Source organism: Lampetra fluviatilis, chromosome 62 (genome assembly GCF_964198595.1).
Source record: "Lampetra fluviatilis chromosome 62, kcLamFluv1.1, whole genome shotgun sequence".
NCBI lineage: Eukaryota > Metazoa > Chordata > Hyperoartia > Petromyzontiformes > Petromyzontidae > Lampetra > Lampetra fluviatilis.
Genome location: NC_136336.1, coordinates 8,047,103 through 8,064,370, shown reverse-complemented (window position 1 = coordinate 8,064,370; position 17,268 = coordinate 8,047,103). Strand labels below are relative to the sequence as shown.

General features: G+C 47.2%; 1 protein-coding gene across 2 annotated transcripts in view; it reads left to right on the top strand.

Annotated features, from left to right (window-relative positions):
- Window positions 1–10,097: 10,097 nt before the first annotated feature.
- LOC144951371 (protein LMBR1L-like) overlaps window positions 10,098–17,268 on the top strand; it is a 43,775-nt gene continuing 36,604 nt past the window's right edge. For both annotated transcript variants that reach the window (XM_078881601.1, XM_078881600.1), the window contains exons 1-2: window positions 10,098–10,331; window positions 16,983–17,067. In XM_078881601.1, coding sequence (XP_078737727.1) covers window positions 10,272–10,331; window positions 16,983–17,067 — 145 coding nt within the window. In that variant the 5' untranslated portion in view covers window positions 10,098–10,271. The remainder of the gene's footprint in view (window positions 10,332–16,982; window positions 17,068–17,268) is intronic.

The following is a 17,268-nucleotide window of genomic DNA, read 5'->3' as shown; positions in this document are numbered from 1 at the left end:
GTGCGCAATAATACAACGAAGGTTCGTCAACAACACCGTGACCTTAAAATAACAACTATATATACAACAGGCGACGTTTCGGCCAGTGGCCATTCATAGCACATAACACATGTACTGTAACGTACACATTTGATGTGCTTTGAAAGGTCTTTACCAGAAACGTCGCCTTTTATATTTTTCCTTGTAAGGCCACGGCGTTGACGAATGTTGAGTTTTGTTGTTGTCAACATATCCACAGCACCACCACTGTTGGCTTCCATACGGTTCACCCCGTATTCTTGTACAGCAGGGACATTGAGTTTTAGGTCCATACGGCGTACAGCCGTTTCAATACGGACACACCAACAACAAGTGTCTATTTGCGTTTCTCCCTTGTGGTGATGGAACTTAGTAGGATGAAGGTTGATATGTGTAAGGGCACAGGGTGGCCAATAAGGTCTGAGTTGGTCTGTAATAAGGTAGGGCACTGATAAGGGGTTCACAGGAATGGGCTTCCCACAAAGACTTTGTAACTCCACTGATGGATGATGGCTTTCCACACGCCGTATAAGCAGTTTGGGGTTTTTAGAATACTAGTTCATGAAGCCTGTCTTCGCCAGGCAAAAGTTATCAATACATATATTAACCAGATATGATTTTTACAAATTGTATCTACGATCAGACACGAACTACTCCAAAAATTTGCATTTTTCCACAAAAAAATTATTGACTTGATTCAACTTGTTAGATTTAAAGACGTACACGTCGGAAACTGCTCAATTTAAAGATTCCGTTCTTTTTTTATTAGAAAGAACAAAAAATTATGAACTTAATACTCTCTGAGAAGCTAATAACTGTTACCGTTTTCTAATTATTACGATTTGAACGTCATAAAATGCGTATTATTTTCGCTCAAACCGCTTTAATCCAACATCTATATAAAAAAAAAGATAGAATGGTACTCACATTCATTTTATTTACTGTTTTACACTCTATCAAACGAAAAAAACAACAATATTATATATTTAGAACGGTTTCTGAATGACACGAACAAACAAACTTATGGGGCACTTAAAATCGAGATTTTGGGGCCTGAAAATAAAAAATCTCAGATTTTCTGATTTTCCCTGTAATTTGTATCCTAAAAGCTGTGTACCAAATTTTGACTTTCTACCTTGTCGGGAAGTAACCCTAGAGGTTTGAGAGACATCCAGATTAAGGTATCTATGAATACTGTACCATGCGTGTCAGTGCGGGTGGCTGTTCCTGCACTGCCCTCTACTGCCCACAGACGCTAATTACACATTCTGGACATTCGTGAAAACTATTGGACGCGTGAAAGAGAGCTCATCGGATTCCTCCAGTGTCAAGATTCTGACACCTGTGCTTGTATATGGTGGTCACCCGTACACCCATAAGTAGCTTCTACTCAGTCAACCTGCTTCGCTTTCGAGGTCGCGTGAATTACGGGTGATTTGGCCACGGACAAAAGTGGGAATCATTGGCTGAGCTTCTCTCCTCCCACGCCGATGTTTGCACGACCTTCAACGACATTCAGTGGGACGCGTCAAGTATGGTACACTCATTCCCAAGGCCCGCACAACGTGGGGGATCACAACACGGATTGTGCATGTACTGTTCACACGCGCACTGTACATTGGCACGTGTACGCGCACTGTACGTCCACGTGTCTTGTACGTGCGTCTCGAGTATTTTGGTTGCTATGTTCACACGATAATCCGCTTCGTTGAGCTATCGTTAGTGATAGCCGAGTGGCTTCTGAAAGAGAGCTACGTCGCTCAGTGGACTTTACCTGGTAAAATAAACATTTATTAATTGATATCCAGTTTTTAGTTTCAAACAATGCCCGTGGCGAGTCCACGTGACCAATCCCGCCGATCCCGCGAGACTCCCGCACGCCACGTGGTCTAATCGTGAGCACGAGGTGGGTGCCACGTGGCGCGCGGCTGTAGAAATGGACGAGGTAAGAATTCCCCTAGCAACACACGTTAACAGCATTACCATAGCAACGCATTGCCATCGTTACCATAGCAACGTTACTTCTTTCGCACCGTACGGAGCCAACCGTGCTAATCGGAGGTGCGCGGGTGGAGGGCAACGCCACTATATTTCAAAGTTATTCTCAAGAATTAGTTTTCAGTCCACCATAGCCTTACTTTACTCGCATGAATATAAGCAATACACTAGTATAATTGCCATAGTCGTAAATTACTGGTGCGATGGGTGACCAACAATAACTTGTTGTAACAGTGAAACAGCTCAAGTTGGGACCTTGCTCACGGCCGCCATCCAACCCCGACATCGTCCGTGGCTTCTACATCCAAATCCCAGCGGCCCCAAAGGCACAATGAGCACCCGCGAAAACTCCTCCAACACATTTGTAAATACATAATACAGTAACACTTTGTCTGTGTGTAGCCTTAACATTTTAACAGGCGACGTTTCGGGCAATGACCTTTCATAGCACATCGAGTTACTGTCGTTTTGAAGCAGGAAAATGCTGGCGGCGTCTCTCCGATCTGCGCGTTCCTCGTGTTTGTCTCTCGGCGTACCTCCATGACTTCCCACCTCTCATTAAACATTCGCACAGTTGTAATATGATGTTACAGTGACGATTATCCGAACCGATCGTGGGCCTCCCCCCTAGCTCGACTCGGCCTCAAGTGAATACAGTACCTGGTGCGGTGTGTAAACATCTAAACTGGGGAGTCAAAGGCGGCCGGGCGTGGCCACCCACTCCCTCGTGTGCCGTCCTGGCCTTAATAGGTGCTCGCAAACAGCACTTGCCCCAACAGTCTGTTAAGGTGATGGGGAGGATATTTGGCTTGGGGGAGGTTCGTGAAGGACGCTGCTGCTACTGGGCAGTTGGAGGCAGTCTCCCTCCAACAACAACGGAGGGCGGAGGAGCGACGCTCACAACAACGAGCGGGGCGCGGGGCGTATAAAACACAGCAAGTTGGCACGGTAGGGGGCACAGGTGGTGCCATCTGCCAATCATCTCAGTCAACCCATGGTCTGTCCCGTGACATGCCAACAGCAGAGCCGTTGACACTTCACGTGGCCTTAAAGTGCACATCGCCTGGCACAAGCGACGTGGTGACGTCACCGTCGGTTCTCGGTGGTGGTGGTGCGGTTGTAATGAGTTGTGATGGTTGTGGTGATGGTTGTGGTGGTGGTTGTGGAGGGTGCTTATGCTGTCGTGTTGTTGAACTGGTGAAATATCACCGCCAATCTTGTATCAGGCACTAAACTCGGTAACATCTGCGAGTGTCATTTACAATGAACACACACGTGGTGTGAAACAGCGTTGGCAGTGGTGCACAACGCAACAACTCAACACTTTCATGAATAACGCTGTGTGGCATATATATGACGTTTCAGGGAATGGGCCTTCTTCATAGCACATGGTAAGGGGGTGTTTTTGACGCACGTTTTGAGTTTGCCAGTTAAGATATTCCACAGGACTTTATCCCAGGGGTTGGCGACCAAAATAACAAGACGTGAAATTATTTTTAGAACTCAATAAAAAATCTCAATATTTCAAGAGCCGCCAATGCGCTGTGGTGGTGAGACGGTGCTGGTTCCCTTCATAGATAACGTCACCAAGCAGCCCTTGATGATACACTGGAAGAGCTGTTCTAAAATGAAACCACTACAGCAGGTGGAAGAAGGGAGTAAGTAGTCCACACGAGCCGTCCTGCTTAAGGGATCGTTGGCCACAACCTCCGATGAGCACGCCTGGCTACGTACCGTGCGAGAGAAGTTCAGCACGCAGCAAGGATGGTTCCAGCGAGATCTCTTCCCCAGGAGCTCCTCCCCCACCCTGACCCCCCTCTTTCCTGCCACTGGGGTTTCACCCTCCTCTTCCCTGCCTTTATTGTCAGTACCCCCCTCTCAATACAAACTAAACAGTTTAACGCGGAGGCTTTCGCGACCAATATCCACGAGCCTTTTTGCCCGTCCGAGGAGGGGTGTATTGCAGTAAATCTGACACTTGCAAGCGAAAAGCAGAGTGCGAAGTAATATATGAATTGCATCAGTGAGTGTGCAATTAGTAAGGGCGCGGTGACACGGATCTATTGCATGTGAAGGTTGTAATCCCTTGTTCATCACGACGTCCTTTTTACTTCGATGTCTCAACAGCAGCGTGACGGAGACCACGTGACGTCAGGGCCTTTGTAGTGAGGACTGTGAGTTGACGCCGAGGAGGGGGGAGGAGGCGCCTCGCCCCCCCATGTGGTGACGTCACCCGCTAATTATTATGAATGGAGGTGGGGGGGTCCATTTGGAGGACGTCACCTTATAATGATAAGGGGGCTGTTCGATGTGGAGTGACGTCACCTGGTAATGATTATTAATGAGAGGGGGGTGGGGGGGGGGTCCATTTTCAGGACGGTACCTGCTAATGAATATTAATGAGGGGGGACGTCACGTGCGTTAAGGACATTGCTGGGTGATTGTAGGAGGTATAATCGAGGGGCTTGTTTTTACCGATTCAACTTAAAAACCCCTTATGGACAAACAACTATTTAATAGCTATTTTATTTTCACCAGGTAAAGCCCCAACTGAGCTCTCCATCTCTGTTTCAGAAGCGATCTGGCTATCACAAGCTCAACGAAGTGGCTCATATATTATAGTGGAAATGTATCGCAGCGAAATACTCTAAACGCGTGTTGATTATAAGTTTGGAGGGAAAAACCGGAGAACCCGAAGAAAATCCATGTGACCACGGGGAGAACATGCAAACTCCAAATATACAGCAGGCGTCAGGGTTGGGATTGAACCCACGACCTCCTGTAACAGCTCCACCTCTTCGCCAATGGCCATTCTATTTTCTCTTCCCTCCCCTCGCCCCTTTACTCCTTACCGTACCCCTCGATCGCTGTCACCCACTACCTTGTAGCACGCCCCTGTCAACTACATCATTCCATTCGGTCACCGCTTTGTAAACTATGGGAAGCGCCTTGAGTGAAGGTGCTCTCTAGATATAACTCAGATTATTTATATGAGTGAAGGTGCTCTCTAGATATAACTCAGATTATTTATACTGGTAGGAACGAAGTGGACCAGACCACCAATAGATTAATGTGTCCGTCCGTCCGCGTTTGTCCGTCCGTCCGTCCGCGTTTGTCCGTCCATCCGCGTTTGTCCGTCCGTCCGTCCGCGTTTGTCCGTCCGTCCGTCCGTGTATCAACATCGCCCCCTACTGCAAACACTTGGCATGACCCTGTCCGACAAGATGGCCGCCCGCTCCCCCTGCGATCTGTGAATTAAACAAGATGGCCGTCGCTTCCGGCGCATCACGGCAAAACTTTAAACTTCGCTTCAAAATTACTTTACTGAAACGCAGCACGTTTATTTAAAAACAATTATTTTACTGAAACGCAGCACGTTTTTATAACACAGAGACAAGAAACATTTATTAACACAGAGACGAGATACATTTAATCGCCTTATTTGTGCACGAAAAGCACGGCACGAGGCCTAGTGCGGCAGGCTTCGTGAGGCCTAGTGCGGCAGGCTTATTAACACAGAGATGAAACGCAGCACGTTTATTTAAAAACAATTATTTTACTGAAACGCAGCACGTTTTTATAACACAGAGACAAGAAACATTAACACAGACGAGATACATTTATTCGCCTTATTTGTGCACGAAAAGCACGGCACGAGGCCTAGTGCGGCAGGCTTCGTGAGGCCTAGTGCGGCAGGCTTATTAACACAGAGATGAAACGCAGCACGTTTATTTAAAAAAAATTACTTTACTGAAACGCAGCACGTTTTTTTAACACAGAGACGAAACATTTATTAACACAGAGACGAGATACATTTAATCGCCTTATTTGTGCACGAAAAGCACGGCACGAGGCCTAGTGCGGCAGGCTTCGTGAGGCCTAGTGCGGCAGGCTTATTAACACAGAGATGAAACGCAGCACGTTAATTTAAAAACAATTATTTTACTGAAACGCAGCACGTTTTTTTAACACAGAGACAAGAAACATTTATTAACACAGAGACGAGATACATTTAATCGCCTTATTTGTGCACGAAAAGCACGGCGCGAGGCCTAGTGCGGCAGGCTTCGCGAGACCTAGTGCGGGAGGCTTATTAACACAGAGATGAAACGCAGCACGTTTATTGTTGTTGTTGTGCATATTGGCAGTGATGCCTGACTCAGCTGAATCTGCAGCCCGGCAGCGGCAGAGCAGAGGCAGCGAGAGGCCTCGTCGCTGCTGCTATTCACTCGCTTATAGTTCTACCGTGTTCACTACATCTCTGTCGTGTTCACTACATCTGCTGTGTTCACTACATCTCTGCCGTGTTCACTATCATCTCTACATCTCTGTCGTGTTCACTATCATCTCTACATCTCTGTCGTGTTCACTACATCTCTGTCGTGTTCACTATCATCTCTACATCTCTGTCGTGTTCACTATATCTCTGTCGTGTTCACTATCATCTCTACATCTCTGTCGTGTTCACTACATCTCTGCCGTGTTCACCACATCTCTGCCGTGTTCACATCTCTGCCGTGTTCACCAAATCTCTGCCGTGTTCACCACATCTCTGTCGTGTTCACTACATCGTATTCACACGCAAGTATTTCTACTTGTGCTGCAATCTTTGATTATTTAGCTGCTGGCTGCATGTTTGGTGGCGATGCTACCGTTATAGCAGCACCAACTGCGGTTGGTTCTGGGTCCATGGAAACGACGCTTTTCACTGCGAGTTTGTAAAGGGTTCCAGCAGCAAATGCGGTCTCTGTTTCAGCAAGCATCTTTTCAACGTGGGCGTCCAGACAACCATTGGGGTCTTCAAAGTCGTGGTTGTTTTCGGTATCCATGTCGTGTGCGCGAATAAAAACTCGAAGTGCCAAACAAACACTGCTCAATGTAGTACTGTTATATGAATATGCCAAACGCCCGTTTATTCAACTCTATGTAGACGACATAAAATGCACCAAGGTGCCATTTATTCCCTCTATTTTATTTCACCTTTATACTAGTAAATGCATTCGAGTTTCCCCATCTAAGGTCAATTAATCTCAGATGTGATCGTTTGGAAATGAAAGACTACGAGTCTTTAAATCTCACAGCGTTTCTTGTCAAAACAAACACTTTTAATTAACGTTACACTAGAATACAGTATTTTTTTCTTTAACTCCTCTATACCCGGTCGATATCCCTGTACCGGTACTAAGTATTCCTACCAGCCCACCCCGCAGGGTCCTGTTATCGGCGTGCTCCATTGTCCTCTACGTCAGTGGTTCTCAACCGGGGGTATGCGGACCCCTGGGGGTACGTGGCAATGTTCGAGGGGATACGTGAGGTGATTTTAAAAATATGTGAAATTATATCATACATGAGAGTCATTGGTGGTGAATAATCATGTCTGATGAATATATGAACCTGCGAAAATAAAATAACTACGATAATTTAAATCCATATGGTAGCCTAGAACGATATAAAAGACCTTTCTAAACTCATTGATCGTACACAAAGGGGTTTCCGAGAGTAAGCAGCGAGTGCAAACATGACGTCACGCATGCAGAGCGTCGTAAAAAAAATGTATTCGCCTGCAGTTACTTAGCTAGTTAGGAAAATTTCGATTTAAAGCTTTCGTGACTGCAGGGATTCATCTTCTTTGTTCTTTTGGTAAAGTCACGTAGAAGGGAAGTAATAAAATAATAAAAATAAAACAATACAATACTCACGACGTTTCGGCCACAACGCAAGCAGCCGTCCTCAGGTGAAGACCAGGTCTGAGTTTAAGATATGTATTCTAATTTTACATGTTATCAATAAAAAGGGAAGTACATTTAACCTCAGTTACTGTTTAGCATTACAATTGTTTTTTCTTGATACAACACGGGTGGATATATTTACACCATGATTATTAACCAGGTAAAACCTTTAAACCCTTATAAATAGGTTGCCTTTAGAGGCTGACTCCTCTGCTTGATGACGACCGCTTGTGTTGCGATCGAAACGTCGTTATTTATTTTTCTACCTACGTGACTTTACCGAAAGAACCACAGAGTATTGATCCCTGCAGTCACGAAAGCTTCAAATCAAGATAGTGAGAAAATCACTACAAATATGTTGTAAACTAACACTTTACAGTATTTTTATTTTACCAGTTAAAGCCCGCAGAGTTATTCTTTTTCAGGAGCGATCTGGCCGCAAAGAGTACTGGAAGAGGAGAGAGGACTTCGTGATTGCTGCGATTCTCTTATTGATTTGTCTCCCCGGCCTTTGTGTTTAAGACCTTGGCACGCGAGCCAGGCAGGAGACGTGGTTGTCGTTGTTGTGTTTGTCTCTCTGCTGCAGCCCCCGGGGCCTTTCGCTAGGACTGCAGGTTGCCTTGTTTTAAATCCTCGTTTCATTAAACGTTGATCACTGAACTCACGTGGGGGTGTTTTTCTTGAGTGTTTGTTTCTTCAGTGTTGTTGTATCTCCAGCCAGATGCTTGGCTGTGTTTCCATTGCACACGTTTATCAAGATGACACTTTGGTACGCTGCGGAGGACCGGTGCAATGAGCTGCCATGCAGCTCCATGCCACCCGAGTTCGATTCCCGATCACGGCTGCTTGACATGAGTTGAAAGTTATTTAAAGCTATAAAACCTTTGTGTGCCAATGTGTGTCTCTCTCTGTGTTATCTCTCTCTGCTTATATGTCTGTCTATGTCTCCGGTTCTGTGTTTTGTCTCTCTCAAATTTAGCATTCTCTGGAAGAACGTAATCAACCAGGTAGGGTGTTGACTGTTATGCTAGCCGACTCTCTGTTGTATTGCATTCTATTTCTAAGTTTACTAGGTTTGTTTTCTCTTTCATTTATACCTGATGATGATTGCTTGTGTTGCAATCGAAACGTATGCTATTTAATTTTTTATTTTCTCTTGATACGTGACTTTACCGAAATAACCAAACAGTAATTCATTTTTATTTTGCCCGGTAAGGTCCATTGAGCGGTGTAGCTCTTATTCAGAAGCGACCTGACCACAATTGATAGCTCAACCAAAGTGCTTTATATGAACATTTATCGCGGCCGAATACTCTTGAGACGCGCGCTAATTCTAAATGTGAAGGAACACCCAGAGGGCCCACGGGGGAGAGAAACACGCAAACTCAAGATATTCAGCAGCGGGGGGTCGGGATCGAACCCCTGCTGCTGCTGCTGCCTGTGTACCAGGCGAGTAACATCTCTGCCACCAAATACAACCCGCACTCTAGAACACGTTCCCAGCGCAAGCTTGGGCAATGCAGAAACACAATGACAGTCTCGTGAGTGTGAACAAGAGCTTTGTGGTTCATCGGATTCCTCCTGCAGTCTGACGAAAGACTGATGTTGCTTGTCAAGGTGAACTTTGTCTTACCGTGAATGTTTACTTTTAAAATGTGGCGCGCTTACGGTATATTATTATTTACACATCGTTCAGTATATACACATCTCGTTCGAAGGAATTTGTTTTAATATGTATAGAAACCTGCATGTAATTAACGTGCTTTGAAACTGCTTCAGAATCAGGATGTGTAACGAGGCTGGAGGCATCTGACGAGGCGTGGTGCGTGGTGTGTAAAGAGCTTCACAGCTTATCGGATTCCTCCGCTACGAACACGACGATGCTGTAGTCGACACAGCCACGTCGCAAGCTGCTTCCTACTAAACCCTCCGGGGTGAGTGAAGATTCTCACTCTGATCGCTTTGCCGCCCGACCACTTTCAGGCCACGGCGGAGCGAGCGTCCAGTTCGTTCTCAAGATCGGAAAACGCGCGAATCGATATCCGTATCGATCCCATATGAAAATTGTACTTTTTTGCCTCAGAAAAATGTATCGATACATTTATGTCGGCCATAGGAATCGTTTTGGGCGGAGGTTCAATCATTCATCAATCGTAACGGCTAAGGGGTGTTCGATTAAGTCATCTACGCAATGTAAGTAATTGATAGAGAATCGACAAATGCATCTGTGTACCGAAACGACTGCCAAGAATCGATATGCGGGAATCGTTACTCGAGAACCCCACCGACACAACAGACGCGAATCGAGCCTCGAATCGAAACGTTCTGGAGTCAGTTGTAAGTTCACGAATCGATTGTGGACGATTCCCGCTGTCAGGCCCCAGACAGAGGCGACCAGGGGACGACGCGGCGGCGTTTTGCCTCCAAATCTCATCATCATCGTCTCCTCACCCTCCTCCTCACCGTCTCATCCTCCTCACCTTCATTCTTACCCCCCTCGCCGTGGGGCCGCGAAGATGAAGCGCGATGGCAGACGAAGTTGACGCGAGGGAGCAACACTTCCACAACCGCGTCAGAGAGAGCATCGTGAGTACACAAAGGGGGGGGGGGGGGCATCGTGAGTACACAGAGGGGGGGGCATCGTGAGTACCCAGGGGGGGGGGCATCGTGAGTACACAGAGGGGGGGGCATCGTGAGTATACAGAGGGGGGGGGGCATCGTGAGTACACAGAGGGGGGGGGGGCATCGTGAGTACACAGAGGGGGGGGGGGGGCATCGTGAGTACACAGAGGGGGGCAGAGGTGGGACAAAGTCATTGTTATGCAAGTCCAAGTCGAGTCGCAAGTCATCAAATTCATGACTCGAGTCTGACTCGAGTCCAAGTCACATGACTCGAGTCCACATCTCATAGGTGGGACAAAGTCATTGTTATGCAAGTCCAAGTCGAGTCGCAAGTCATCAAATTCATGACTCGAGTCTGACTCGAGTCCAAGTCACATGACTCGAGTCCACACCTCTGGAGGGGGGGGCGTCGTGAGTACACAGAGGGGGGGGGCATCGTGAGTACACGGGGGGGGGGGGGGGCGCCGTGCGGGATGTCGCTGGGTCGCCCCAACTGGACGGCTGGTGGAGGAGGAGGAGACCTCCATCGCCACCGCGGGTGGGCCAGGCTGCATGGCCACAGTCGCACCACTGTGTCTGTAATGTATCTCAACGGGTCTCTGGACTTCCATGGGTCTGTTATATGGTTCATAGTTTGGGTTGCACCTCAGAGCTCTGCATCCTCCTTGACCTGTCCAGTGTGCCACAGAGAATTCCGGCCTCGGATTGGCCTGTTCAGCCATCTGCGCACTCATCAAAACCCAACAAAATGACAAACGTGCCATGGTCATATACGCTGCCAAGCCTGGTGGTGCCCATTCAGACGCTGTCTTTCCGACAGACCTGTTCTTCTCCTGAGGACGGCTGCTTGCGTTGTGGCCGAAACGTCGTGAGAATTATTTTATTATGTTTTATTTTTATTATTTTATTATTTCCCTTCTATGTGACTTTACCGAAAGAACCAAGAAGAAGAGAGAGAGAGAGTTTGGGTTGCATGGCCACAGTCGCACCACTGTGGCCGCGTCTTTAATGTATCCGTGTGTGGAGGAGTTGTGGCGCAGCATCAGCATGGTGGTGATGCTCTGATGTTGCGGTGGATCCACCACCGGTATCTTGGAGAGAGAGGAGAAATACCAAAGCCAGGAGGTGCTGCGATAATATTCGGGGTCCTGTATGTGCGCATGGTGAACGTCTTTCGTACCGCACGTAGCCAGCCGTGATACGCGGAGGTACGGGGGAAGGACAACAAACTAAACACACAAAGACGTTTTGAAGAAGCGAGTTTTCAATCTGGATGACGAGTTAAAAGCACATTGCGACTTCCTCATATCGGAAGGAGAAGAGCGTTCCAGACGGCCACAGAAGCGCGTCTGAAAGCGCCACGCGATGGCCCTCTGAGCTCGATAGCTGCTCTGTCTGAAGGGCGATGGCACCAGCAGAGTTCCAAGCGGAGACATGGCATCGATTACGCAATGGGAGTGCAACTGATTGGGGGGGGGGGTGAAAGAGGAGCGCGCTTTGTTGTGGCGGAGTGGGGTGGCCCTGGTGCCTTGCGACACAGAATCAGCTGCAGGGAGCGTGAACCCGGGGCGTGGGGCACGAATACATTTCAGACACTTTTAGAAGTTCTGGCAAATCGTCTGATGAAAGCTGGATGAGTAATCACCAGCGAAACGTCGTACTCGAATTGTAAATGTTGTGGGTTTACTCTCCAACACACCGGTGCGCTGAAGTAGTAACTAATTGGTACGTTTTGTTTACGTGACACACCTTACTAATTGGCTGTGTCGGGTGACGTCCTTCATCATCAGCTCGTGATTAAAACTGAACAATTTTAAACAAAACAATTTATTTTACCTGGTAAGGGCCCACTGAGATGTGCAGCTCTTTCAGAAGCGACCAGACAAATGATAACTCAAAGAAGTGGCTTATTGCGTGGACAGTTATAGCAGCCAAATACTCTAAACTAATGTTTCTACTCTAAACGCATTACGAATGACCGCGGTGTGTAATAGCCGTAGTTAATGCACGCCGCCTGCTTCACAGCGGACTTTGAAGATCTCCTCTGATGTCGTTCGCAAAAGCGGGGCACATCGCGTTGCCGGCGTCATCGTCCAAATTCGCCAAGTTTCGAAAATCGCCCTTAAAATGACTTCCTTGGAATATCGAGAGCAGTCGTAGCCCCCCCCCCACTACCGGCAGGCTAATGGCCAGGTTCTGAGGCGCCTTGTGACGGCACAGTGACCGCTGCCATTGGAGGGGGGGGGGTTCCCCTTTCAGACGTGTTGGGGTGAGATGTGAATCCCTCTGAGACGCCCCAACATATATAGGAGGATGCTCTATCAAAAACAAATGATGATCATCGTTTGTGTCCATGTTGTCTCCACCGTTCTCAATCGTGGATGCATGCTAATAAAATAACCCGGTGTCGGACATACGAGGACAACGTTTATCATCCACGCTGGCGGATCGATCATGCGATCACTTTCGTGTTCGACTTACAGCATTGAATGTTTTGAGACTTGCGCTTAATGCAAAGCTGTACGTCTTTCGCTCTTCATGCAGGTCTAGTGATCTCCATGTAATCCTGTTTACATCTGTGGCGGGTCTCTGAGTCTCTAGATCTCTAAGTCCATGTAAATAGACTGCTGGTTTATTTAATGGGCTCTTACTGGGTATAAATAAAAACTACTTATTTGGTGACGCTGCTGCGTTGGCAGAAGTGCATTAATTAAAAAAACTCAACACAATCGTCAATAACACTGTAGCCCCTAAAAATGTAATAATAGCAATATAGATAAGACGCTTCCTCTGGCCTCTATGTTGCTGTGAAGAAGGACCATTGCCCAAGACGTCACCTTGTATATATTTTATTATTTTCAGTCCCACACAGTGTTAGTGACGAACGTGCCGAGTGCATTTTTGTGATTAGAAACAGCAAAGGTCATCGTGTCACTCCGGCTTGAATTTACCGCACACAGCCCCGCGGTCTGCGCTGATCGCGACAACGACAGCGCCGATCGCGACGGGGTCGTCCGCCTGCGCCGTGGCTCACGGGTCGTGCCGATGGCCCGTGCTGAGTGGGTGCGCTTCGTCATCGGGTTACCGCCGCGTTGCTTCGCGTCAACGTTGACAGCTCGCGGTCACGTGGGCGCCTGTTTTTGGTGCGACGAGTTGGGCCGCTGCTGTTTTTCCGCGCGTCTGAATTCCTCCTGAATTCCTCCGCTGTTTCTCGGCAGGTGTCTGGCGGCGCCCATGAGCCCGCACGCCGCTCGCGATTTTCAAGTTTGTAACGCTCACACGATGTGAATGTAAATAAATGAAATGTGAGGACGATGATGCCATACAAAAGCTATGGCGTATTTGGGAGAATTAGTTTTTTCTAAGCACGAATGCACTCATTAAATGAAGCACTCATTTAATGGAGTAATAGGCACTGTACTCTGTGAGAGTCTAATGTTCTACGTGTGAGTGTATGGTTCAATATGTGAATCTATCTTGTTGCTTTTTTTATTTTAACAATTTTTTGTCTGGACGTACAATATGTTTTTTTTTATTTAACTGGGCAGGGCGATATTTATCATAACGGGAAATACGATCCGTGGGTATTATTCCGTAGATGTGTGGTGGTGGTGGTGGTATCAGCGTGTCGCGGAAACCCTTCTGCAGTGTCAAGGCTAGGACTGCACCTAGACGGGGTGCAGATGTTCGCGCTTGGAATTCAGCGACTGCCATGATTCACTATTTGATTAAACTATTTTTTATTTCACCAGATAAGGCCCCACTGAGCAATGTAGCTCGTTTTCAGAAGCAACCTGGCTATCACAAATGATAGCTCAACTCGATGGCTTATCATGTGGAAATTTATAGCAGCCAAATACTCTAAAAGTACGTGCGTATTAACTATATTCTTTGGGTCTTTCGGTAAAGCCACGTAGATATAAAAAAAATTCTAGAATATGAATTCCTGCAGTCGCGAAAGCTTTAAGTCACATATTAACTATGATAATACTGCTGCGTGGCGTTTGCTTCACTCACAGCGGTCTTTACAGATCCATTGACATAGTTCGCAAGAGTGGGTCATTGAGTGCCAGCTTCATGATCCAGATTTGCCAAGTTTGAATATTTTGTGGACTGTAAATCACTTGGTTGGAATCTACAGAGCAGTAATCACCACCCTCTTCTGTGAAAACTTGGCAAAACCCTCCTGAGAAAAGAGGCATGAAACCCAAGGGAGGCTTTCGTGAGTAATCTCACGTAATAAAATTGCACAATTAAGTTGGCATTAAAGTTTCTATGCTATTTATCAAAATCACTCGGGAATTCATGGCGTGTGTTGCATTTTTCTGCCCCTGAATCTCGATTGTACTCGCTCGGTGTCAGAAGTAGAGGACAAATTCACTCTAGAAGAAGCAAAACCTTGTCCCGAGCGCTGAGCAGAACGGTAAGCTGACACGGCGGCACGGTTGACATGCCGGGGTGTAAATCATATCAGTGGTGGCTCTCGAGCGAGTGTACGATGGGGGGGGAAGTCTTCCTGGCGTTTCGCCGCTGAGTTGCAGCCATGCGTCCCTGGAAAACGAGATTTGGGTCTTCCCAATCGACGTCCTCACCCGCTCCTGGTGGGACGAGCGTAGTGCACGCTCCACAAGTCCGCCGGGCCAGTAGGAACGGTGAAGCCCTTCCCGTGTTTTGAGTGTGACACACCTCTTTCTGTCGGGTGCAACAGCGAAAGCTCACGGTGATTTCCTGCTCACATATCCCTTCGTGTGTGATGAGCCCGTTGATCCAAAAACTGCTATTAACGTTAACTATTTACATGCCAATTTAAAAACTCGGTCATCATAATTTTATTTATTTATTCAGTTCTCATCAGGCCCCCATGGTATTAACAGGTGCCGTCTCCAGCTTTTATGATCCCCCGTGTTTCTCTCCCTCCATATATCGTATGTGCTGTGAAGGATTATTGCCTGAAACGTTGTCTATTTATATATTTTTCCTTTTAAGGCCACGCATTGTTATTGGCGGATGTGTTAAGGTTTTGTTGGTTTGTCCTAATGTGAGGAAACACTAATTTCTTTAAAACTGCTTGTTGTTGTGTTTAGTTTATTGTCCTTCCCCCGATTATCATGGTTGGCTACATATGGTGCAAAAGAGGACACTTGAAGGGATGTCGGATGTAGCTCTCCGATATCCGCTACTGTGGGCCGTTCTCTAGCACCAATGTTTACTCATCTCATGGCGCAACACCGACAGCACAATTGGGATAACGCTGGGGAAAGACTTAACGTGTTGATGTGTGGAATAATCTTGCAAAAGCCTGGCTTTTGTAACGGATGGACAGAACTAACACATAAACCTGTTAACTCTTGCTTGGAAAGCATGATGTCCTGCTTGAATGAGCATCAAGATGCATTGATGCTCATCTCTCGTTTACAGTCCTACAGAGCCAGTGGTGGAAGTTCCTCATTCCTATTGACTTCCCCACACAGTGGTATTCACTTTGTCGACCCTGGAAAGGTGATGGGCTGAGTCAACCCCCAAACCCTGTGTATTTGGAGTTTGCGTGTATCTCTCCCCGTGGTGCCATGGATTTTTCTCCAGGTCCTCCGGTTTTTCTCTCCACATTTAGAAACATGCGTTTAGATTTTTTGGCTGTTATAATTTTCCACATGATAAGCCACATTTTTGAGCTATCATTTGTGGCTAGGTCGCTTCTGAAAAAGAGCTGTATGCTCAGTGGGCCTTACCTGATAAGATAAACATAGTTTATACACTGTGAGTGTGATTTATTTGTTTATTAGCTGCGTACTGGGCCTTGGTCATAGAGGCTCATACACGTAACTATATATAGAGACCCACGGACTTACAGAGAGAACCATAGCCTTACATAGTGTCCCATGGATCCGCATAGAGAACCATAAATTTGCAATGTTTAATTGTGACCGCATCTCAAGACTCTGCATCAAAACCGTGAGCATGTTTATTTTATCGAGAGAGAGGCAGTCAGTCACAGCCAGAGGAGTAAGAGGAAGGTTTTGAGCCTTGAATTGAACAGAGACGGGGAGTCGACAGCACAGATGACTGGAGAAAGGCAGTTCGAGACTTTGGGAGCAACAGAGGACAATGAGCGACCACCCCACTGAGCGTTGGTTGACTCTGGGCTTCCACAGTAAGCCTTGGTTGCTGGAGCAGAGAGAGTGCATGGAGGGGAGTAGAGTGAGTTGGGAGGGGAGAGGTAGGAGAGTGTGTGGAGGGGAGTACAGTGAGATGAGGGGAGAAATAGGAGAGTGTGGAGGGGACTAGAGTGAGGTGAGAGGTAGGAGAGTGCGTGGAGGGGAGTAGAGTGAGATGAGAGGTAGGAGAGTGTGTGGATGGTAGTAGAGTGAGGTGAGAGATGAGAGCTAGGAGAGTGTGTGGAGGGGAGTAGAGTGAGATTAGAGGTAGGAGAGTGTGTGGAGGGGACTAGAGTCAGGTGAGAGAAGGGAGGTAGGAGAGTGCGTGGAGGGGAGTAGAGTGTGTGGAGGGGAGTAGAGAGAGGTGAGAGGGAGAGTGAGTCCACAGAAGTTCTTGAAGATGGTGATCGTGATCCTGCTTTCAATCATCTGAACCCCTTGTCCGTTTACTCACTTGCAGATCTGCTTCCTGCTCTTCACCACGCTCTACATTGTCTCCTACGTCACCATCACGAGATACAAGAAGAAGGCGGACTTCATATCAGGTGCCCCCTGAGCTCCATTATCTGTGTCAACAACGGAGTGGCTCCGGTGGATTACCGGTCTCTCCTTTGGGCGCGCCCTCCAGGAGATGTACACAGCGGGGTTCCCTCGTGATTTGTGAACTTGCTATCCGCGATTTTGGCTTTCCGCGAATCACATCTGGAACTCTACATGACTGCATCGAGAGAGAGCAAGTGATGAGA